At 42.3% G+C, this 21,573-nt stretch overlaps 2 protein-coding genes across 4 annotated transcripts; one reads left to right on the top strand and one right to left on the bottom strand.

Annotated features, from left to right (window-relative positions):
* Positions 1-262: 262 nt before the first annotated feature.
* zc3h7bb (zinc finger CCCH-type containing 7Bb) lies at positions 263-14,164 on the bottom strand. Of its 2 annotated transcripts, none has more exons than XM_046377813.1 (21): positions 13,913-14,164; positions 13,032-13,093; positions 12,885-12,921; positions 12,379-12,576; positions 11,592-11,750; positions 11,171-11,311; positions 11,040-11,082; positions 10,695-10,945; positions 9,804-10,098; positions 9,224-9,282; positions 8,957-9,056; positions 8,627-8,788; positions 8,276-8,481; positions 8,086-8,186; positions 7,730-7,911; positions 7,563-7,642; positions 6,754-7,001; positions 6,546-6,651; positions 6,055-6,163; positions 5,694-5,827; positions 263-5,478 (listed from the first exon to the last, which is right to left on the bottom strand). In XM_046377813.1, exons 2-21 carry the CDS (start codon positions 13,088-13,090, stop codon positions 5,443-5,445), a joined length of 2,706 nt encoding a protein of 901 aa, XP_046233769.1. In that variant the 5' UTR covers positions 13,091-13,093; positions 13,913-14,164; the 3' UTR covers positions 263-5,442. The 2 variants fall into 2 exon arrangements, with proteins under 2 accessions (XP_046233769.1, XP_046233770.1); XM_046377814.1 differs by lacking the exon at positions 13,913-14,164 and adding an exon at positions 13,691-13,828.
* rangap1b (Ran GTPase activating protein 1b) lies at positions 13,820-21,456 on the top strand. 2 transcript variants are annotated; one of them, XM_046377822.1, is made up of 16 exons: positions 13,820-13,838; positions 15,685-15,803; positions 15,925-16,052; positions 16,180-16,239; positions 16,442-16,621; positions 16,781-16,915; positions 17,443-17,601; positions 17,696-17,809; positions 17,900-17,999; positions 18,197-18,281; positions 18,474-18,657; positions 19,033-19,116; positions 19,245-19,347; positions 19,500-19,588; positions 19,797-19,918; positions 20,068-21,456. In XM_046377822.1, exons 2-16 carry the CDS (start codon positions 15,692-15,694, stop codon positions 20,150-20,152), a joined length of 1,740 nt encoding a protein of 579 aa, XP_046233778.1. In that variant the 5' UTR covers positions 13,820-13,838; positions 15,685-15,691; the 3' UTR covers positions 20,153-21,456. The 2 variants fall into 2 exon arrangements, with proteins under 2 accessions (XP_046233778.1, XP_046233777.1); XM_046377821.1 differs by lacking the exon at positions 13,820-13,838 and adding an exon at positions 15,268-15,397.
* Positions 21,457-21,573: the final 117 nt, after the last annotated feature.

The raw sequence follows: 21,573 nt of genomic DNA, 5'->3' as shown, positions 1-21,573 counted from the left end.
TGACTTTATTGTAAGTCTTAATGAATGGATTATTAAAGAATGTCTTAAAACAATAACATGCTGACGTGCTTCCAGTGAAAGTAATGGGACATTAAATCTAAAGTCCTGTGGTTCTGCGTGAAAACATATTCCATATATTGTATATCCATGCGATATGTTTATATTATGAAATATGTTTTAAAACAGTAAACATTCATGAACAAAACTCAGGGTCTCCTGACTATGATGTGCATTGTGCGCTTTGCTAAACAACTGAGACACGTTTTTCTAAAACAGTCTGTTTATTAAATGCTTTCAAGAGATTTGGTCCATTTTTGTGTTCATGAACTTCCAACCAGGGAGGAGAAAAGAGAAAACAAAGTCAAAAAGATAAAACAAAGCATAAAACAACAAAATGTAAAAATACAGTACAAAAAGAGGCCTTGTTTTTTCCACTTCTTGCAACCCTGGTTTCTTCGTCTAAGTTGTTGCAAACAATTCAAATAACCAATAATTTCAAACTGATTGACCGATAATTTCTAATTGACTGAAAACGAACATCTGAGTTGTTGCAAACAATTCAAATAAGCAACGTGACTCTAAGTGACTGAAAACCGATAGACTAAGATTTTCATGTGGATGTGTTGATGTGTGTTTGTGCTGGGAATCAAATGACACAAATCGTATCTGTGACAGGCAGGGTGTGTGACGTGAACTACTCTCACAGATTACAACCCTGTCGTTCCTTTAAACTGCAGCAGCTTGTAACAACCAGAACTGACGCAAAAGCCAGCGTTGTCAGAGAACACGTAAAGATCACCTTTAAATGACTTTGTTGGAAACTGCTATGGACGGTGACGATTTCCAAAATGTCGCTGTGTCTGTTTGCTCACACGCAGCATGAATAATAACCGTATCATAATGGCATGAAATGCAGAGAGAGAGCCTGGAGCTTGGGACACTGTCAAATAAATGTCAAAGGTGTGTGTATACAGTACATAACGGTAACCTTTGAAGGACATTAGTGATGGAATTAGTCCAGTTAAGATTGTCCTTGTCTTTCAAGAAACTGAGATAGATCAACTTATTAAAAAAGGAGGCTTTTGAAGTAAAAGGATCCCCCTTTCTTGGTTGCACTAGAACTTTAATTTTAAAATGGATGGCTCCCATTGGTGTGAAGCATTTATGTCGCGCTACCAGGAAGACAAAATGGAACAACGTGATGCCAAATCTCTTCTACATCCGAGGACGTCTGTTATCAATGTGCAAATTGGATTGCTTTATGGTAACAAGAGTCGTACAGCGATTTCGACGCCGGGGTCAAAGTCCTCTGCCTCGCAAACTTCAGGAATAATCTGACTGGTTACCTCATATTTTCAGCCTTACTGGCAATCGGACGTATTTGGCTTGGCTGACAAAATGAAAACCAAGTTTGTTTGAGAAAATCTGACCTAATGTAGTCAAATGACTATATGAGATGTGTTGTGTACAGATACAGTATCAGAAGCCTTTTAGTTTGTGTCATGATTCACCTGCCTTAAACACACACAGAACATGCAGAACAGGTATCCACAGGTTGTTTTTTTTCTTTTTTTTCTGTGTGTCAGTTCCATCATCAATGCTGGCTGTTCTCCCACAATGGGAAGTGGAGCCTCCCCTCAAATGCCCTCCTTTATTTTGGCTATGACAGTTTACTTCAAGATGTCTTTAAAGGCAGGAATTCAAACTGGACTTTTTGTCCACTTCTCACAGTGGCTATAAAACTGCTTCGCATATCTACTTTTTAATGTGGCCAAATCAAATTTTAAAATTCAACTCCAACTTTCAGTTGTTTACCAGCAACACCTCTTTCAGCCAACATTAATGTTACAAGGCTTCCACCACAGCTGCTTTGCAAATATCCTGAACTGACAACAGCTGCGTGACAGAGAGCATTTGAGTGTGCGGCTCCTCGCAACACCCTGAAAAAACAAATTGGGAAACACACTGCTGACCACAGCAAACTCTTCCTCAGCCACAGAAAGAAAAGAGAAAAAAAAACCAACTCCACCATCTCTTATCTAAATTACCTTATAAGTGTCTAAGTATTATAATAGGTATCGGTATCATATACTGTATATAGTAAGCAGGATTATACAATAGGGGTATGTATCATCTTATAGATGTAGTATATCAAATAAGGCGCTATACGGGAGTATATAGGCTACTATGTATGCTTTTGTTTCCAGATCTGTCTTTACCCGGTGAATCAAATTAAACAAAAATGCACAGCACAGGCAGTGAGCAGTGAGTTCTGCTAGCAGGATCAACACTGCAAAAGGGAAACAGCTAACAGTATAATTACTGTAAACTTGTAAACTCCTTTGGCCAGCGCCCGACGGTCCGAAAGCTGACAAATAAGAGCTCGGACAAGGTTAATATACAGAAGGACTAAAGTACCGTGTAAAATGTACTACGGACAACTTACAGCAGTTGGTAACTGACATCACCACCTGTAGGATTAAAGAAAAAAAAAAACAAAACTCAAGAGCCTTGCATGAAATGTCAGAAGCTGGACATTTTCTGCTCACTGCCTCTCAGACAGAGCTGTGCACTGCTGCATACACAGATGCATATTTACTGTCAATTATTATATTCATACATGGATACATATATAAAGAGAGTTATACATTGCAATTAACATACATATATCAATAGCATATAGAGAAGAAATAGAAATAGTCAATAGATAGTAATCATTATTGTCATCATATTCATCATAATACTAGAAGTAATAGTAATATGATCCCTCAAAGAAGCTAATACCTGGGCTGTTCCAGACAAGGGCTCATCATCAACCGTGCCCCAAAACTGACCTCAGATCTGCATTTTAGGTCTAACCTGAGGCTGTGCTTTATTTTGATGAACTTTATTACGGGTTAAAATGTTGTTTCTTTACATTTTGGCGCTTTGCTGCAGTTGACAGTTAATGTTCTTCAGTACTGGTCCAGTGGCCAATTAAATCCATCTTGTGATTTTATGTACAGAACTGAGGTCGATCTGGACAGTGCGGCTCTACTGAATTTTATTCCACACACACTGCAGAACAGGAACACTTCAGTAGTCTGTACAACCAGTTTAAGTGCTGCACTTGTGATTGAGGAAAAAAAAAACAACCCAAAAAACCCTGAAACTGAGCAACCCACTTGGTTTCTAACCCTCTGCTCTCAGTGTAAAGATTTAACCTCCAGTAATTCATTTCAACACATTCAGCCTGAAATTTGAAATCAGTCTCTGCTGCGACCCCCTTCATACAAAACCCATCTGGAACAACCCACACAGAAGAAAAAAAAAAAATAAAAATAAAAAGAATCTTTTTTTGTTTTGTTTTTTTGAAAAAAAAATCACTATAGTCATCTAGTTCAGCGATACATGTCATATAGCAATACCTCAATAACAAGAAGTTCTTCTATGTAATTAATACAGGTTTCAGGTTATATATTTATTAAGCTTAACTGCTAAGTTATCAATTATTAGTAGTATAGCATTATTTGTAAATATGTATAATATGTGTGCATATGTATCTGAATATAGACATACCTCCATCGGGTCTCCATCCACATTAAAGGCTAGAATAAGATGGCAACAGATATCCTGCCTCTGTGTGTGTGAGTGTGTGCATGTTTTTTGCATGTATGTTTGTGTTACATGTGGAAGTGTTGTTTATAGGCACAATGTGGGGTGTGAACTGTTTCCCTGTCTAAAGCTAGCAGGTTTCCCACAATGAGAATGTTAATCTGAGGGGCCTCCGTCAGCTGTGCATATGGGGAACACAGGTTCCACAGGTTTTCATGTGAACGCTGTGGGGGCATGATTTGTTTTCAGTGAAATAATGACCCCAGTTCAACTAAAGAAGTGAAAACTTGCCCTTACTTTCAAATTATCTTAGATATTACCACAATAAACTATAGAAAAATACATTCTTAATAATCTTTATTTACTTAAAGAGATATTTTCTCCAATCTTCCCATTCTTTAAATGATCTATCATCAGGACATTTTTTTTTTCCTGCATCATTACAAAACTCATCTTTTTTCACAACTCAAGTCTTCTGCACGGTCACTACGTTCACCATTCTTCAGTCCAAGTGAGGTCATCATTTCTGAAAGTGACTCTGCAGTCCGAAATGATCTGATAGCCAGGAATCTGTGTGTGTGTGTGTGTGTGTGTGCGGCAGCCGCTTCTCTGCTGCCATCTTTGTCAGCTGCTTACCGACTTCTTAAAATATGTAATGGCGAACAGCACCTGGGTTGCTTTGGCTTCGAGCCATTAGCCATGTGTACTTCATCTCCAGGTGTTGAGATTTTCTTTTTATCCGGCATTGTCAACCTCAGAGGAGCTGACAATGACATGCTCTGATTCACCTGGCTATCAGGTGTGTGTGTGCACCTGTGCTCGTCACATGCAGGATCACTTGGTATGGTTACATATATCCATTTATATCAACTTGTGTGTGTGGGGGGGGGGCTTTCATGTTACACCAGTTTGTTTTTCGGCATTTAAATATACTTGCATACATTCCACGACCACAGCAACGTTTTAAATGACTAATTTCCTAGTTTTAAAGGCCCATGCAGGCATTACATTCATAGCGTTCTACCAATATGGCAGACAATATAACAAGGAAATACAATTCCCCTTGGAAAAAAAATGCTCAAAATCATTAATCTCAAGATAATTATTTTGACCCTCTCGCTATATTCCCATGAAGGAGGAGAGTGGGATTTGGTTGTTACGCAGCTTAACAAGGAGTGTCCATAGTTTGTAGTTTCTTCTTTCGCCTCGTTAGCCATCAACAGCACTGAGGGCTTGGCCTTTTTTGGCACTCCAAAGTTCAGATTTAAAACTTTTTAAGAGTATGAATGCCAAGCTTCACTTCAGTTTTGAACTACCATCAAGCTAAATGTAAGAGCTGCGACCAGCGCGCCCACCCAAGAATTGTTTCAGTGCTGCGAGGGGAGAAAAAAAAAAAAGAAAAAAAAAAAGAGGTACTCAATCCAAAGAGCACTAAGGAATAACAGTTAATTATTTTAGTCAGCAAAACTAGTTGTCTGTGGAATTCCTGTGGTATAATCTGCTGAAGGGGAACCTAAAGGTGCTGTGTGTAACTGCAGCATGACATTTAAACACAACGCAAAAGCCAAGTGCTGTCACTTAGGAAGCTTCCTCTTTGTATTAGTTGGTGCCTGTGATTTGTGTATCATGTGTGGCGTGAAAATGTTTGTGTGTGTGTGTATATGCGTAGGGGTCAGGTCAACCATTTTGTTGTATGTCAGTCTGCTCTCATACTGCTGACCGGATGCTAGAGGAGGTCAGACCGGCAAGATGGCAGACCGTTAAGTTGTAGGTGGTATGGCAGGCCTCCCTGTCTGCCTCTGTGTGCAGCTCAGTGGTGATCAGCTGCCTCCGTTAACACAGTGACACTCAGAGATCATCCCCATCTGACAACCGCTGGCCTCCCTGAAACGATACACACAGACACAGCAATTTCAGATTATCTTATCTAACAAGCTATAGTTAGAATCCACTAACCACTGAAGTTATAGCACAGAATACTGCAGAAAATAATAAAATCAACATCTTCTTTCCCTGATAATTAATGTGCCATATTCACTAGATCACTGAAAATAGGGGCGGCAGGTTTGACTAATGATAACCGTGAGATAATCACTCACCATGCCTTCTGTGTAATCTGCTGTTATGGTGACCTGCTTGTCCTCTGGGGGCGGGGTCACAGCAGAGCTATCTGTGCGCCTGCTCTGATTGGTTAGCTGCAGCCACAGTTCGTACATCTGCTGCATGTCTCTCACTGCAAAGGTGAGAAAGATGAGACAAAGACAAGACGACCTCTGTGACAGTCAATACAGTGTGTTTACATAGTATGAGTGCAGTATGGGACAACATTTATTTTGTTGGTGGCCAAAAAAAGACACTTGAAGCAGAAGCAATGATTAGAAATTAACAGGCAGGCCAACTGATATAACAGAAATAAAATTATCAACACAAAACCCCAATTAAATTAAAATTGGAGCTTACAGCTGTTGTTCTTCATGTACGTCCAGACGTCCCTCTCCTCCAGACTGTGAGCAAATGAGCAATTTCCAATATAGTGGCACTTCTTCTGCTTCATCACGTGCACGCACATCTAAATGAGACAGGCAAAAGTTACACAGTGATACCAACAGATGGAAACAACTGTTCCTCTTGGGTCTAATTAGTTGTTTATTTAAGTTACAGGGCATAAGTAATAGTGTTGCAAGTCCTTTCGCCAGTCAGGGTTGGGTTAAATATATCGATTGTTTAAAACACCTTAAAATGAACTTTGTCTCGTGAATTGGATGTGTTAATCCCTGTCAAAGCCACGCTAGTGGCAACAGACTAATAAAAGGCAGGGTAAGGAGATTTCAAACAACAACACCTCTCCCCCCAGGGCAAAAACAGAGTCAGCTGTACTCTGCATGTGAGAGAGGCGCAGGGGTGGAGAAGAGAGGAGTGCCTAAGAACCACGGCAGAAAGGAGGAACTCACGTCATATTGCTGTGGATAGGTGCGAGAGAAGGGCAGAGGGCGAACAACAACCCATTTCTTCTTCTCAAATGATTTCACCAGCAGGACCCGACGCTCCTTCGTCCAGCTGAAGAGACACATGAATTCAAACAAAGAAAACAAGCAAGAGCAGCAAGGAGGCAGCAACTGAACAACAGCCAAGAGTTCCCTGGTGTGAGACAGGCCTCACCTGTGCCGTGCTTTGGCAGTGCAGTACTTGAGGTTCTTGTCGGGCTCGTTGACCTGTCCTTCTCTCCAGCACTGGCCGCACACAAACTTCATTTTCAGGTTAAGAGGACGCCCTCTTCCAGCCCCTGCTCCTAACCCCCCCACTGGGCTCACGCCACCTCCACCAATGCCGTCTCCCCCTACTCCTCCGCCCCCGCCCCCGACGCCTGCTGCAGGTATGCTGCTGCTCGGATGGGGAATGTGGATAGGCTGAAAGACACAAAGAAAGAGAGGAATGAGAAGTCAATCCTGATAAAACAGATTAAACAATTGTTACAATTGTGACCTAAATGGTCGAGGAAAAAGAAGTCTGTGTGTGAAACTGTGAGCTCACAGTGAAACAACTCACCAATAAATTACACCTAAATTTGAACATTTACCAAATAACTTCATGCTCTTAATCTACAGTTCTTGTAAAAGTGTAAACAACCGTAAATATATTGAAGACCCAGGCGTGGCATGATTGGTTTAGCGTCTTGCACACACCTACAGAGAAGTACATTTAATCCACAGTGGCAAAATAGGCCATTTTCATGGGTGTTGGATCATGACTTAGTGCACAAATTTCTATGCTCATTATGCTCTACAAGTGAGGTCCCTTATCAGGTGAAAAGAAATCCCTGACTGCCATGAGTATCAAGTGGACATACTGAATGTGGCTCGTCTTACCCGACCAGGGCTAACATAGGAAATCTGCAGTGACAACAACCGCAGTACAAGGAGAACTGCCACACTTAATTGGTGCGGTCTCAGTGACCTTTCCCGTCTCACCTTTTGCTGCTTCTGTGCATTCTGCTCCAGCCTCTGCCAGTGTCTCTTGGACTCCTGTACCATCTCTTCATGGGTGATACCTGGAGGAAATATTAGGGAACAGCTCCACAAAAACCCTTCAATGACTCATCATTGCACATGTGTGTGTCTGTGTGTTTTCTACCTACCTGTATCCTGCTGCAGGACCCAACATTTGAGCTCTATGACAGAGTGAGCAAAGGAGCAGCTGTCCTCACGCTGGCAGCCATAGCGAACCTCGTGGCGACACACGTCAAACTGGCAGAGAGGGTGCAGAGGACGCACCTTACTGTAGCGCACATTGGCTGACCTCACCACGTGCACCAGGCACCTGCAGTGGATAAAATGTGCATAAATATTCATCAGTAAGACAACAGACAAAGTTATATTACATCTTAAGTGTATTTATCCCCTCTGTATTCAATCCCAGTATTAATAAACCTAGCCACTGAAGACATTCATAGAAAAACGAAGACACAAAAACTCCTCCTCCTCCTCCACTCACTTGTTGTCGTCAAACGGGTGTCGAGCTGTGAGGTTTGAGCAGACGGCTAAATTTTCTTTGCTGCGTTTGCTGATGATGCGAGGCTTACTGTCAAAACATTCCTGTTGAAAGAGAAAAGAGACGCAAACACTCTAAACGTGCAGGTTTGAAGGGACCGAAAAGAACAAGAGAAACACCAAGTGCAGCGCACCTCACAGAGGAACATGAACATGCCCATGTGGAGCTGCAGCAGTCTGGTGACGCTGAGAGCCCGTCTCTCTGTGCTGCCCAGTGGATCGAACAGCAGCTCTCGGCTCAGCGCCCCCTTCCTCTCCTGGGTCCACACATCAATCTCCTCCTGGCAGTAAGCAAACGTACAGTTCTCCCCATACTGGCATTCCTGACGCTCTTGCACCTCTGCAGGACCAAAAGACAGTGAATGTTAAACAAATTATAAGTACTTTTTTTGCCATATTTCCATGTAGCTGTTGGAGCCGTTTCTCAAACAAACTTTGCCCTCTTCAATATACAGTCAAGTATTTCATTCCTAATATATTAGTACCTTTACAGAGTACAAATGCCCCCAGGAAGTTGTTACGTGCAGGCCGTGGCCGGATCCTCTTCCAAGTGGGGTCATCTGAGTTTTTGAGGCGGCACAGCAGCACATCCCTCTTGCAGCGATGTGCTGCCTCTGGCTGATACTTGTAGTCCATCACTCGAGGACCTGGGAGCAAGAGGAAGAAAGAGAAATCACCCTTGAAACAAGTAAGAGCTACAATTTTTATGGACCTTGGGAAAATGAGACACATTTATAAACAGTGATTAGATAATACACATGACATAAGACAGCTGGTGTGCCAAAGGAGATGGCAATCCTGTAACTTGAACCAACCTATTCTGCTGTAACACGCATGACAGGCCTGCCGAAACTCATGTGTGGCTGCCAGAGGATTCCTGGAGAGCAGAGACAGGTTGGTTCCTGCTGGACCATTCTGGGGGGGAAAAATGGAACGCAGAGATGTGTCAAACACAAAGACTACTTTTTGGAATAATCTGAAAATTCTGTAAAAAATCATAAAAATCAACAATGTAACAACAATTAATAATGTGAAAGCAGTCTGTACTGCAAGAGACGGTGCACTGTATGTGTGTTACTCACTGCATGTGCAGCACTGTGGTTGCGCATTCCAGGGATGAAGCTGTGACACACTCGTCCCCCTGAAGACCAAGGCACAAGGACAGTGATGTCAGACACTGTACTGTAATAGTGCTGAGTCACAATGTCTGCTGCTTATGCACATCTCAGGTTAAAGCCAAGTCTTGAGAAACTGTGCTCTGGCAACTAAGCAAGAGTAAGCTACACTGCACTGGGTCAAAATGATCCAACACGGCAAGTAGTAATGATCTTGTATGTGTTTAAATCAGCACTCAGTTACATGCTGATCAACTGTACTGTGGCCAGAGCTGAAAGTCATAGAGACTGGACATACACTTGAACAGAAAACTGTTAAATGTGCACCATTTAAGTTAAAAATACTATTTCCAGTACAATTCTGGTATCAACTCACAAATAACACTCTCTGGTGTCCCTTTACTTATATTGGGAGTGTGAACCATCATGGTAAAAACATGAGTATGCCATGTGTAATTTCTTCTTAAAATTCCTAGTGACTTAAATTTAAAAAGGCCAACAGTATGTCTTAAGTAAAAATACATTAAGACATAATCCCTTTGCTCACCAGGGAGAGTGTACTCAGACAAAGAGTCCAGCCCGCCAGCGGCAACTCCTGTCTTCCCATCTCCATCTGTGGCTCCAGTGGGGAAGCCTCCCAGTGCGTCCTGCGCCTGGGTGGAGCTCTGGTCCCGCTGACCCAGCGGCGAGTAAGGCTCCAGCGGGGGCATATCACTGATGGAGGAGTTGAAGAAAGCTGGGGAAAGCTGAGGTGATGGAGCCGGAAGGCTCGGGGAGTACGGAGGCCGGAGGCCCACTGCCGTGTTGGGGAGGTTGGTGGGGATAGCACCCTGGACTGGATTCTGGACCAGGAAACAGACAGGGGCAAGCATTAGCTCATGTGGAAGTCCCACCAATTAAAGTCCATCCATCCATCCATTTTCTATACCGCTTATCCGTCAGGGTCGCGGGGGAGCTGGAGCCTATCCCAGCTGACTACGGGCGAGAGGCGGGGTACACCCTGGACTGGTCGCCAGTCAATCGCAGGGCCAACACACAAAGACAGACAACCACACACTCTCACACTCACACCTAGGGGCAATTTTAGAGTAGCCAATTAACCTAATATGCATGTTTTTGGTATTGTGGGAGGAAGCCGGAGAACCCGGAGAAAACCCACGCAGGCACAGAGAGAACATGCAAACTCCACATAGAAGGGCCCAGACCGGGATTCGAACCTGGAACCCTCTTGCTATGAGGCGACAGTGCTAACCACTGCACCACCGTGCCGCCCGTCAATTAAAGTCCCTTCTACTCTATCTGTTTCAAAGATGCTCCAAAATGTATTTCTAAGTTTATTCAAACAACAGCAACCAACAACAAAAGATCAACCTATAAATAAATAAAAACATATCTGGTCACACAGATGTGGCTGACTTCACGCTCATCTGTCACTCACCTCACTAACTTTCTTGGGGATGCAATCCAGCAGGCTGTCTAGCTCGTCCTTCATGACGCTGCTGCTGCATTCCTCCATGTGCTCTGACACAGGGACAGAGTATGGCATGGGAGGCAAGGTTTGACTGCTGGGGCTCTCCGACAGGTCAGTGCACGGGGTCACAACGGGGGTCGCCGGGTCATCACTGACCGGAATGGGCGTGGCCAAAGGAGCAGGTATGCACTGTGCACTAGAGAGGTCCACCGAGGAGACTGAAAAGAATTAGGAGATACAGAAATTAATACTGGAAACTGATAGGAGTCTGGTTAGGAGCGGACATGTTCAAGGTTTGCGAGTTTGTCATACCTGGCCTAATGTCACTGAGAGATTCCAGGCCATTGGAGGACAGCTGAAGACAAACAGGAAAAAGATAGACAGGATTACCCTCTCAGTCAGCCACCAAGCACATAACTTCACCCAGGGACAACAGCACCTACCTCTCCGGTGGGAGGGGAAGTATCCCCATGACCCTCTCCTTCTGTGGCTGTGGACTCTGTCTGTGGGCTGACGTAAGCTTTACGGCCCTTCAAGCCCAATTTATTGGCCAGATCCTGTGCCAGGTCACTCACCTGCCTGTCCTGGAATGTGAATCACAAAAACAAGGTCCTACTTACTATGCTGAAGAAACTATAATGAGGAACATGAAGTCATCAAATAGACCATATGCCCGACTCAATACACACACTGACACTGAAATTCATTATTATTATCTAGCAAATTTCTGCTAAAACACCTACTATGTTAACTAAGTAATTTCCTGGAGAAAAAGTGGTAATCTTTAATTTTGAAATTGGCTTTAAAAATTCTATAGAGAAAATGTAATTTTTTGCATTAATATTCTCAGTGTTGATGACATACGTGTGGCGCTGTGAGGAGACATTTGGTTCCACACTCGTAAGCCTCTCTTAGTCGTCCCAGCTCTCTGAGACAGAGCGCTTTGCGGTACAGAGCCCTGCGGCTGCCTTCTGAAACGCACAGTGCGCTCTCACAGTCCTGAACACCGCGCTCATACTCCCTCTGAGGCAGAAAAGAATATGCACAATAAGAGCAAGAGAGGCTTCAGAGTGAAGTGTGAACCGGACCTACGACACTTTCCTGCTCATGAAAGTGCGAGATGCAGCTTTCAAAACAATCCACACAGAACAGTCTGCCAATGACACCTTGATATAACAACCACAAATAAGGTCTTGTCCACCATGTATTTCACCCCAGTGCTATCAATCATACTGTGTCTCATAATTATTAAATTTCCATTAACAGCATGCTATCACAAAAGGTTTTGGCCCCTTGCTGTGACCCAGACAAAGAAGTAATGAATTTAAATATTACTGTGCATTACAAACACAATAATGAATAGGAGGTATTCCAAATTCTTAGAAAATGTGATGCTGTACTATGGAATTTATGCTGTTAAACTTTAAATGTAAAAATGACTATTAAAGTTGGGACCTTTAATGAAGAAACCAATACAACATAAATCCAACGTGGTGCGCAGACAAAATGTGTGGTAGAGTGACTACTTAACAACTACATGTGACACAAAAATTTTAAAAATTGTTTACTTTGCTGCCTGATGCACAATTAGTATAACTGATTCTATACCGTGCATCTTAGTGTATCTAAGGGTATATCAGTTCTTTCTCACCGTCTGGTAGTAGGCAGCAGCCCTGTTGACATAGAGGCTCTCCAGCAGCTCATGGGGGATAACGAGGGCCTCAGCCTGAGCGTAGCGGGCAACACTGATCCCCTCCCCATACTGCTGGCTCGCCTGGCGCCAGTCCCCATCTCGAAAGCAGGAATTGCCCTCGTTCAGCAAGTTACACACCAACTGGGTTAGAAATGCCTAAAGGGAACATGTAGAGTGAGGTCAAAGACAGATTGAATAACGAGGGGAAAGACAGAAGGAAGGAGAGGGTTAAAAAAAAAATTACAGGAAGAAAGAAACATCAGGAGAAGAAAAATACGAAACAAGAAGCATGAGAGAAAAAGACTTAGGACAAGATAAAGTATAATATCTAAGCCCAAATTTACATGTAGGTCCAGAATATAATAGAAAGAAAATGTGTCCATGGTTTATAGTTACATCTGTGAGTGATTACTTTAGGAGCACACTGTTGATGGAAAAAATGATGAATAAGGATCAATGCAAACCTCATAACTCTCTGGCTCTGGGAAAGGCAATGATGACCTGTGGACAAGAAATAAAAGGACCGTTATTGTCTCCATCTTCAAGTGGTTTGCACCGATACAGCTAGTCAGGTGTACAGTAAATACAGCCAATATTGTATGTTCACTTACTGGATAAAGCTCATTGCTTTCTGAATTTCCTCTCTTCGTTTCTGTCGTTCGGGATCCATAGCCTGAGGGTGACGTTAAAGACAAGGTTGACTTGCAACAGCTTAAATCTCCACACCATTTGTATCCTGGCAGAAACGGTTGTGTTATACAATTATTTTTAGAAGACGTTCGCAAAACTACTTGCAGCCGTCCTAGACAAACCGGGGCCTGCCACTAAAACACGCTAAGCGACCGTCGGACTTGCGTAAATAAACAGAGCGGAGAGCTAACATTAACGGTGAAACACTAACCTGAGATAACCGTAAACCGTCTTACAGAAACATTTTGTTCATCTGACACACCACACCAGGAAATAGTTACATAAATTACGGAAATTTTGGCAGGCGATACCGGAACATTACATTAAAATGTTACACTTTAGCCATAACAATTACGGGAAACGAAAACGTTAGCTAACGTTGGTGTGTGATTTGCAGACTTACAGACTGTTAACCCCAAGTAAACACTACACTGTCAGCGATGCATGTAAAATATACATCTTGCATAGGTTTAGCTGCTAATGGATTTAGTTGAGTTTACCTACCGGGAGTTAGGATAAGACAGCTAGCGCTACTCGCTCACTCAACAAACATGCTAATCACTGACTTGGCTTAGCTTACCGTTAAGAAATTAAGAAAAACAAAGTTAGCTTAAAGCTCCTTTCGAAGTTAAACGCATTGTATCGTTTAATTTGCTGTTTACGGAGACTGAGTGATAAACTGACGTGTAGTTACAACGCATATAAGCCCAGTGTTGAATAGCTAACAGGTAAGTTAGCTAACTTAATTTACTAGTGGAGCTTCAGCTAATAGCCAAAGCACTCACTTAGCACGGCAACTCACCGTGACTTAAGTTGGTGTGCTTTTCAGATCAGAAATGGCTTCACAGAGCGTTGGCGATAAATATATGAACAGCCACCCATGCACGTATCAGTCAATATCCAGGCGCATATTTGTGAGTTTAGTGTTCCTGTCATTGGTATGTGGACGGAGCACGAGTTTGTCTGCGCTACGACTGGTGATGGATACTAACTGGCTAATGTTAGCTAGCTGGCTAAATGCTAACTGTTTCGGTTAGAGCAGTATCGCAACAAGTTTCCAGAAGTATGGCCACAAGAGGGCAGCAAAGCCGTGTCAGCGTTGGAAAAACTCATTTTACCCATTTAATATACTCATATTTTGTGAATTTTTTTTAAAGTATAATCTTAATCTGCATAATAACTAGTAGTTCACGTGTCAGATACACACGTTTTGCTTAGATTTAATTGTCGAATTGTAGAATGATTTGAGCATTCACAGTCTCTTTATTTTATTATTTGAATTATAATATTGTTTTTATTATCATGTAAAGCATCTTTTTTAAAGAAATGGGCTGTAGAAAACCCCGCAACCCTGATGGATAAGCGGTATAGAAAATGAATGGATGAATGGATGGGCTGTAGAAATAAACGTTTAATACATTTTAAACTATAAGCCTGCTATTTAGTAAATTACACCTAAATTAACACCTTAAAACCTATTGGTAAGTACGGCTATACTATAATGTGCCACTTAACTAGTACTGCCATGAACACCTTTCAGGTGGCACAAGGTGTACACACAAAACAGCACAGACAAACTCAAGAGTAGCAATTTGTCATATTACACATACTGGTCTCTCCATGCCAGTAATGTAATGAAGGGCTTGTAAATGTATATGACAGGCTATCATGGGCTCAACATTTTGCGACATTATTGGGCTTTATCATTTCTGATATTTCTAACTTTTCTATGACATTAACATCCTCTGTCTGACCTCACAAATTTTATTGTGACTGAGAGAGTGCTGAGAGAAGCTACCAATCTGCAAGAAAACTCTACTTTCTAAACTCTTTTCTCCCCTCTGCTGTGTCCACTGCCCACTGTGCCCCGTGGAGCAAGTTGTCATATAATGCATTTTATTTGAGTTTAACACAAGCAATTCCTTGTGATAAAAGCTAACTCAGAATTAAAATATACTGAAACTTTTTTTTTTTTTAGAAGAAAATAAGTTTGTCAGGAAAATGCAAACAACAATATAAGATAAAATTTGGTATTTTGCAGTCGTTTAAAATGCATTAATTTCAATTTCTTCTATTTTTTTTTAATTAAAACTTTTGTGACTGAGTTCGGATAGTACCAGCAGGTGGCGGCAAACCACCTGTGGATCAATTTTAACTGACGTCGTCGGAATCAACGAAAAAGAAACCGGAGTAGAATGACGTCACATGGTTTAGCAACCGGCGCGCTGTACGGAAGAGTGGCGTGTGTTCGCTATCATTATCGTTCCTGTGGAAATTACTCTTTGTGGTAAGATACAGTGCTACATTGGAAGCGGAGTGATTGAACCAATGACTGAGAGACAAGAGAATACACATTTATGCCCAGTCACATCACGTTTAGTTCAACTAGTACGGTCAGCGTGTCTTATGTTGCGTACCTCCACTAGCTAGCAAGCTAAATACCTGCCCTGACTGCTGTTCATAGTTCATATACTGATGTTGTAATGTACTGTCCTTGAACAACATTTTTCCGTTTTGGTTGTGTGTGGTAATCCTTCTCTTTTTCCCTCCCATGACTGGTGGATGTTTTCATAGAGTCATTATGGCCTCGGATGACATTGCTCAGCTTGCGGATGCTCTTTCGAAGACCCATGTTGAGGATGGAGAATTGAGCTTTAAAGGCTTGGGACTGAAGTTGGACAACGCAGCATCAGGTAAGATGCCGATCAGGGCAACAGAGAGGATCTTAGTCTCGTTTCCCCAGTGTACTGTTGACAAGAGGACCAGTTCCTGTATTTTCCTCATACCTGACAACCTTGTGCTCTGTGCTTTCAGTGGAGGGTCTGATACGTGAGATAGAGCAGTGCCAGTGTCTGAGAGCTTTGCGCCTTGAGGGGAACACTTTTGGGGTTGATGCAGCCCAGGCAATCTCCAAGGCTCTTGAGAGCAAAGACCTTCTCCAGGTGGTCCTCAGTTGCAGTACAATAAAAGCATTACAGTACCAATACTATCCACCTGTTTGTACAGGGGATGCAGCACTCCTTCTGGCACCATTTTGTTTTTATTCCAACTGCTCTTTGTGTCTTTCAGAGATGCTATTGGAGCGACATGTTCACTGGGAGGCTGCGCTCTGAAATCCCACCAGCCCTGGTGAGAATTGTAGACACTTGCTGAGTGGTTCACATTCAAAAAGTAACAGTTCATTCTCATATGGTCAAGCATATGTTTATGAAATTTTCAATACATTTATATATTTCTTTTGGAATGCCTCATGTATTTCAGTGATTTTATATATCTGTTAAATGTGTATTGTGTGTTTTCTATTTTTGTAATGTTGTTTTTCTTTCATCAGAGGTCTCTGGGCAGTGCTTTAATGAGTGCAGGGGCCAGGTTGACTGAGCTGGACCTGAGTGATAACGCCTTCGGGCCGGACGGTGTGAAGGGCATCGAGCAGCTGCTGAAGAGCCCTTCCTGCCACACCTTGAGGGAGCTAAAGCTCAACAACTGTGGTATGGGGGTTGGAGGAGGAAAGGTGAGCTCACAGACAGGGAATATTTTTTCTCATGCGCAAACAGACCAAAATTTATAAAAAGGAGGAACTTTACAAGAATATAATAAACCACAGGGGACAGGTTCTAATACATGTTTGCATCGCAGTGCAGATTGTAACAGTGCTGTATGGTTTGTGTAGATACTGGCTGAAGCTCTGATCGAGTGCCACAGGCAATCAACGGCGCACGGAGCTCCGCTCAGACTGAGAGTATTCATCGCAGGGAGGAACCGCCTGGAAAATGAAGGAGCCTGCGCTCTGGCCAAGGCCTTCCAGGTAGACAAGACTCGGCCCCACATTGATTGACAGGTTTTTAATACATGGACTAATACTCAACGACCAAATCAAGTTTTTTTTTTCCCTTCTGGTGATGTTAAAGTGTCAGTAATATTTCTATATGATGTAGTAATTACAGTTGTCAGCACTTGTCATAGTCAAAACTTCCTCAAAACCTTCTTTACATTATATGTTTGAATATGCGTAATTAATATTTCCCTAAATGAAAACATGAAACACTAGCTGATACAACATCTGTTAATTTCAAATAGTGCTGATATTTCCTTCAAGTAATTTATCAAGCAAAATATCCCAACATTCCTTAGTTCCAGCTTTTCGGATATGAGGATTTAAAGCTTTGCTCTGTTCTCTCTCATTGTACGTATAAACTCTTTGTGTTTTGAACTGCCTGTCAGACAAAATAAAATATTATAAATAAAAAATAAAGATGCATCCATAGGCTGCAGGTGCTTGGTACTTCAAATGCCACCTTCAAACTTCAACTCGTCTCTGTTTCTCCATGTAAGCTGATGGGCAGCCTGGAAGAAGTCCACATGCCCCAGAACGGTATCAACTACACAGGTGTGATGGCGTTAGCTTCAGCCATGCGACACAACCCGGAACTCCGTGTCCTCAACTTCAACGACAACACCTTCACCAAGAAGGGAACGCTGGCCATGGCGCAGGTGAGGTGTTGTCACACATTCCTATAAGTGGAGCAGGGAAATGTTTAGACCACAGTTTTTGCACATGAGTTTTCTCCTGTCGGCCACCCTGCAGGCTCTGAGACACCTGAGGAATGTACAGGTGGTCAACTTCGGCGACTGCCTGGTCCGCTCTGAGGGAGCCATCGCCCTCGCTGGAGTCCTCAGAGAGGGACTGCCTATCCTCAAGGTCAGCTCACCACCAAATTTTACACTTTTCTGTCTATCCATGTCTTCTCCGTCAACAGCCTGATGACAGCGTTCAGTCTTTTGTCTTCAGGAGCTCAATCTGTCATTTGGAGAGATCACAGAGGCAGCAGCGCTGGTTGTGGCACGGGCTGTCACGGACAAAGCTCAGATGGAGAAATTGGATCTGAATGGTAAGCACACCAATTGCTGAACTGGTATCGCAATCTCTGCAGAAATAACTGTAACATAAAGTGGTTCCCTTGGCGGTGAAAATCCTGTAAAAGTGATAAAATTAGAAACATGTTTTTTCAAAGAAAAGAATTCAAAAATTTTTAAATCTGCTGAAGTTGGCTAAATAATGAAAATGAAAAATGACTGACTTAAACAGGTAACTGTCTGGGAGAGGAGGGTTGTGAGGCTTTGAGAGATGCCATGGAGAACGTAGACAAAGGAGACATGCTGGCATCACTCAGGTAATGTGTGTGTGTGTGTGTGTGTGTGTGTGTGTGTGGCTTCACATAACCAAACAAATCCTGCTTGAAGCCCCTGTCTGCTTCCTTCATTACAAATAAAACCATGTATCTGTGATCAGCTTGTTAATTTAACACTCAGGGTGACATTTATTGAGAAATATAATTGTGTTTGTTTGTTTCACGCAACCACAGTGATGATGAGGGAGAACCTGAGGAGGAGGAGGAGGAGGATGATGACGATGATGAGGACCATGAAAACAGTGGTGATGATGATGCAAGTGACGACTGTAATGAAGACTGTGAGGAGGATGGTGAAACTGTGAAGGAAAATGGAATAATGAGAAAAGAGGACAGTCCTGAAAAACTTCAGAGCCCAGTAAGATGACATAATATACATGTTAGATACATTTCATTATTTATTTAGCAGACAATCACACCCAGATCAGCTTCAAGTTTCCCTCCTCCTACTGTTGTATTTGGAGTATTGTCTAATTTCTGAAGAAATGATCTTTTCTAGTCCAGTTATATTGTGCAAAAATGTACATTTTGTAAACCATTTTGGTTTAATAAAACATAAAGGTTGAATATTTCATGTTTCAAGAGTAAGGCCTTTGGTAAGCGGCTTTGCACTGAGCTTCATGCTGATCGAACACACTGAATGACTTAACCAAAAAAAAAATATATACCGGTATATATAATATACACATGAGTCTGCTGTGTTTCTGATCGTGACCTTGTTGTCCTCCCACAGGCAGAGATCAAGTCTTTCCTCAGCTGCCCCTCTGCAGAGAAGCTTGTTCAGCTGGGAGAGATGAGGACAGAGCTGCAGCAACAGGTAGGATTTTAAAATGAGAGAACATGTCCCACAGTCTCGTGTAACCGTTCTTCTGTATGTTTACACACACATAGCTCAGCACTCTAAAGAGGTTGTAATGAACTCAAACCCTTCCCCCTCCTCATCAGGTGGATGCATCTGACCCGCACAAAGCAGCTGATGCCCTTCTGAAAATCGCTGCTCTGTACAGCGAGGAACCAGAGACCAAGACAGCAGTCCTTGAAACAATCGGTGAATACTGAACATAAAGTGTTGTGTGAAATGATCTTCTGGTGGTTTAAATGCTGTTCTTCATCCTAATCCTTTATGTACTCTGGGATAACTTAACTACGAGAGTCTACTCTGCTGTCTCACTTAATTGTGCCCCCCCCCTGCCCTCCCAGATGCCATGTTGAAGAAGCTCCTCTCTGCTTCAGCCCTCCATTCATACTGTTTCCTCTCCACACTGCTGGTCCTGTTGGGACTCCTCAAGGTACCAGAACCTCCAACACTGAATATGACACAGAACTAATGGGCACCGGGATTGTTTCATTTTCTTAACAGCAAAGGATGACATAAAAGTTCCACATAAATAAACTTTAATTATGTGGTGTTGCCTCTGTGGGTCTACTTTGTATTCAATGATATACAGAACACTGCAATGAAGGTGGAGGTTTCTTCTTTTCTGTTCTGTCCTACAGGGGGAGGGGAAGAAGATAAAGGTGTCACTGGTCCCAGGTCAGCTGTTGTGTTTGGAGCATGCCGTGCAGCAGGAATACTTTCCCCAGCACCACGCTTCACTGCTTCACACCGTCATGTCCAAGTAAGATCATCTTTTATACGGCACAACTTTTGGCATTCTTGTCAGTCAGTGTGAATAAAAGCATAAATGTAGTGTGAGACACTTTGTAACCTGCTGAATGAAATGTCACAGTATTTGCCACATTTTTGTGTGTCTATCTGTACCTGCAGGAACAGTGAAGCTCTCAAATCCTGCAGCCGTGCCAGTGAGAGGCTGAACTCTGCGCTGGAGAAGAAGTGCAGCGACCAGCACTGATCAAGCACGGCCAGTACCAACACTGGGACACAGACACGCACTGTGCTGACATTAATCTCTTCACCGACGAAACCTACAGGGACTCTTTACACTTGAATAAGGGATTCAAACAATCACTTAAACTGTCTAAACTCCAGGTTTGTATATTTTATGAAGGCACAACAAAGATTGTCCAGAATCCCTTTAAGTTTTATTTTTCTACTACTTATGCTTGTGACTTATATTTTTATAGAAAATAGAAATGGTAAAAACTTTGAAATACACACATGAGTTAACCTTTGGGTTCATGTGCTACAAATGAAATTGACTGTAACCTGGAGTGGAGCTAACATAGACGGTCTCGGTGTGGGACCTCCTGCAGCATGTTGCTTTGCATTAACTTGAATGTATTTTCACAAGTCTGTTAACCAACAATAAAACAATGTACCAGTTTTAGACCCAGTTATGGAAATGTGTGGATCAAAAGATTACAGTTGTTTCCAGGTATTGATACATTTGGAAAATGTAGAGTAGAGTTTGCTGAAGTATGGCAGGTATTGTCAGAGTGTTGTGATAAACACACAGCTGCACATTTGCTGGATTTTTACACATGCATTTCACGTACTCTGACACTTTTTGCTGAGGAAAATTTGTCACAGAGTGCTGAGACAGAAATGGGAATGCAAAGACATTACTCATGTAAATCACAGCCTGCTACAATATATAAATCAAAACGAACTGGTCCAGTGTAAAGACTTCACTTTATATTTACTTGTTACTAATAGGATCATTGATCATTTGTTGCTGTTTTGACATCACTTGTTTGAAAAAATTCTGTAGTAAGGGAAAAGAAAAACTTTTCTAGGACAGTCACACAATCACAGTCATCTTACCACTGTCCACAAACTCAAGGCAGAGGTGCTGTGTGCATCAGACTGTGAGCACCACACACACACTCGAGCCTGAATATGCAGGATGTGTGTGCATCGCCCTGCAATGGGATGTCGTAACACTTCAGAGCTCGAGGGCCCACGGTCACTTTTACCTGATGTTTCTTCTCATCCATGATCAGTCATATTGAAATAATGTGCTCTTGTATGATTTTGCATTGCGCAAATTCAGCTGCTTTGAGTCGCTTCATGTAGACCATAACGTGTTGGTCATGAGATGGATAGAAGGGAAGTACCGGTAGGTTCACGCTGTAATTTCATTCTCTTCTTATTAGACTGCAAGGACTGCATTTATATTGTCAGGACAACGTGTGTTTACTTAATCTGGTGTTGATTTGTAACCATTCAGAAATATAACTGATCTAACAAACCCGACTCCAAGTGTGTATGCTGATTTTCAAAGTTAAATTACAAGCAGATCTTTGCATGAGCCTACATCGGTAAATATCTTTTAACTTTAACTTTTAACTAACTTTTTCATGTTGAGCGAAC

This window comes from Scatophagus argus, chromosome 21, assembly GCF_020382885.2.
Source record: "Scatophagus argus isolate fScaArg1 chromosome 21, fScaArg1.pri, whole genome shotgun sequence".
Taxonomy (NCBI): domain Eukaryota; kingdom Metazoa; phylum Chordata; class Actinopteri; family Scatophagidae; genus Scatophagus; species Scatophagus argus.
Note: the sequence above shows the minus strand (reverse complement) of the source record. Positions and strands in the feature narration are given on the sequence as shown.

Coding starts and splice junctions, on each gene's coding strand:
- zc3h7bb (XM_046377813.1), bottom strand. CDS start 13,090: ATGGATCCCGAACGACAGAAACGAAGAGAGGAAATTCAGAAAGCAATG. Junction 12,922..13,031: donor AAAGCAATGAGCTTTATCCA/GTAAGTGAACAT, acceptor TCTTGTCCACAG/GTCATCATTGCCTTTCCCAG. Junction 7,002..7,562: donor ATGCACAGAAGCAGCAAAAG/GTGAGACGGGAA, acceptor TGTGTCTTTCAG/CCTATCCACATTCCCCATCC.
- rangap1b (XM_046377822.1), top strand. CDS start 15,692: ATGGCCTCGGATGACATTGCTCAGCTTGCGGATGCTCTTTCGAAGACC. Junction 18,000..18,196: donor GGAGAAATTGGATCTGAATG/GTAAGCACACCA, acceptor TGACTTAAACAG/GTAACTGTCTGGGAGAGGAG. Junction 19,919..20,067: donor CTTCACACCGTCATGTCCAA/GTAAGATCATCT, acceptor CTGTACCTGCAG/GAACAGTGAAGCTCTCAAAT.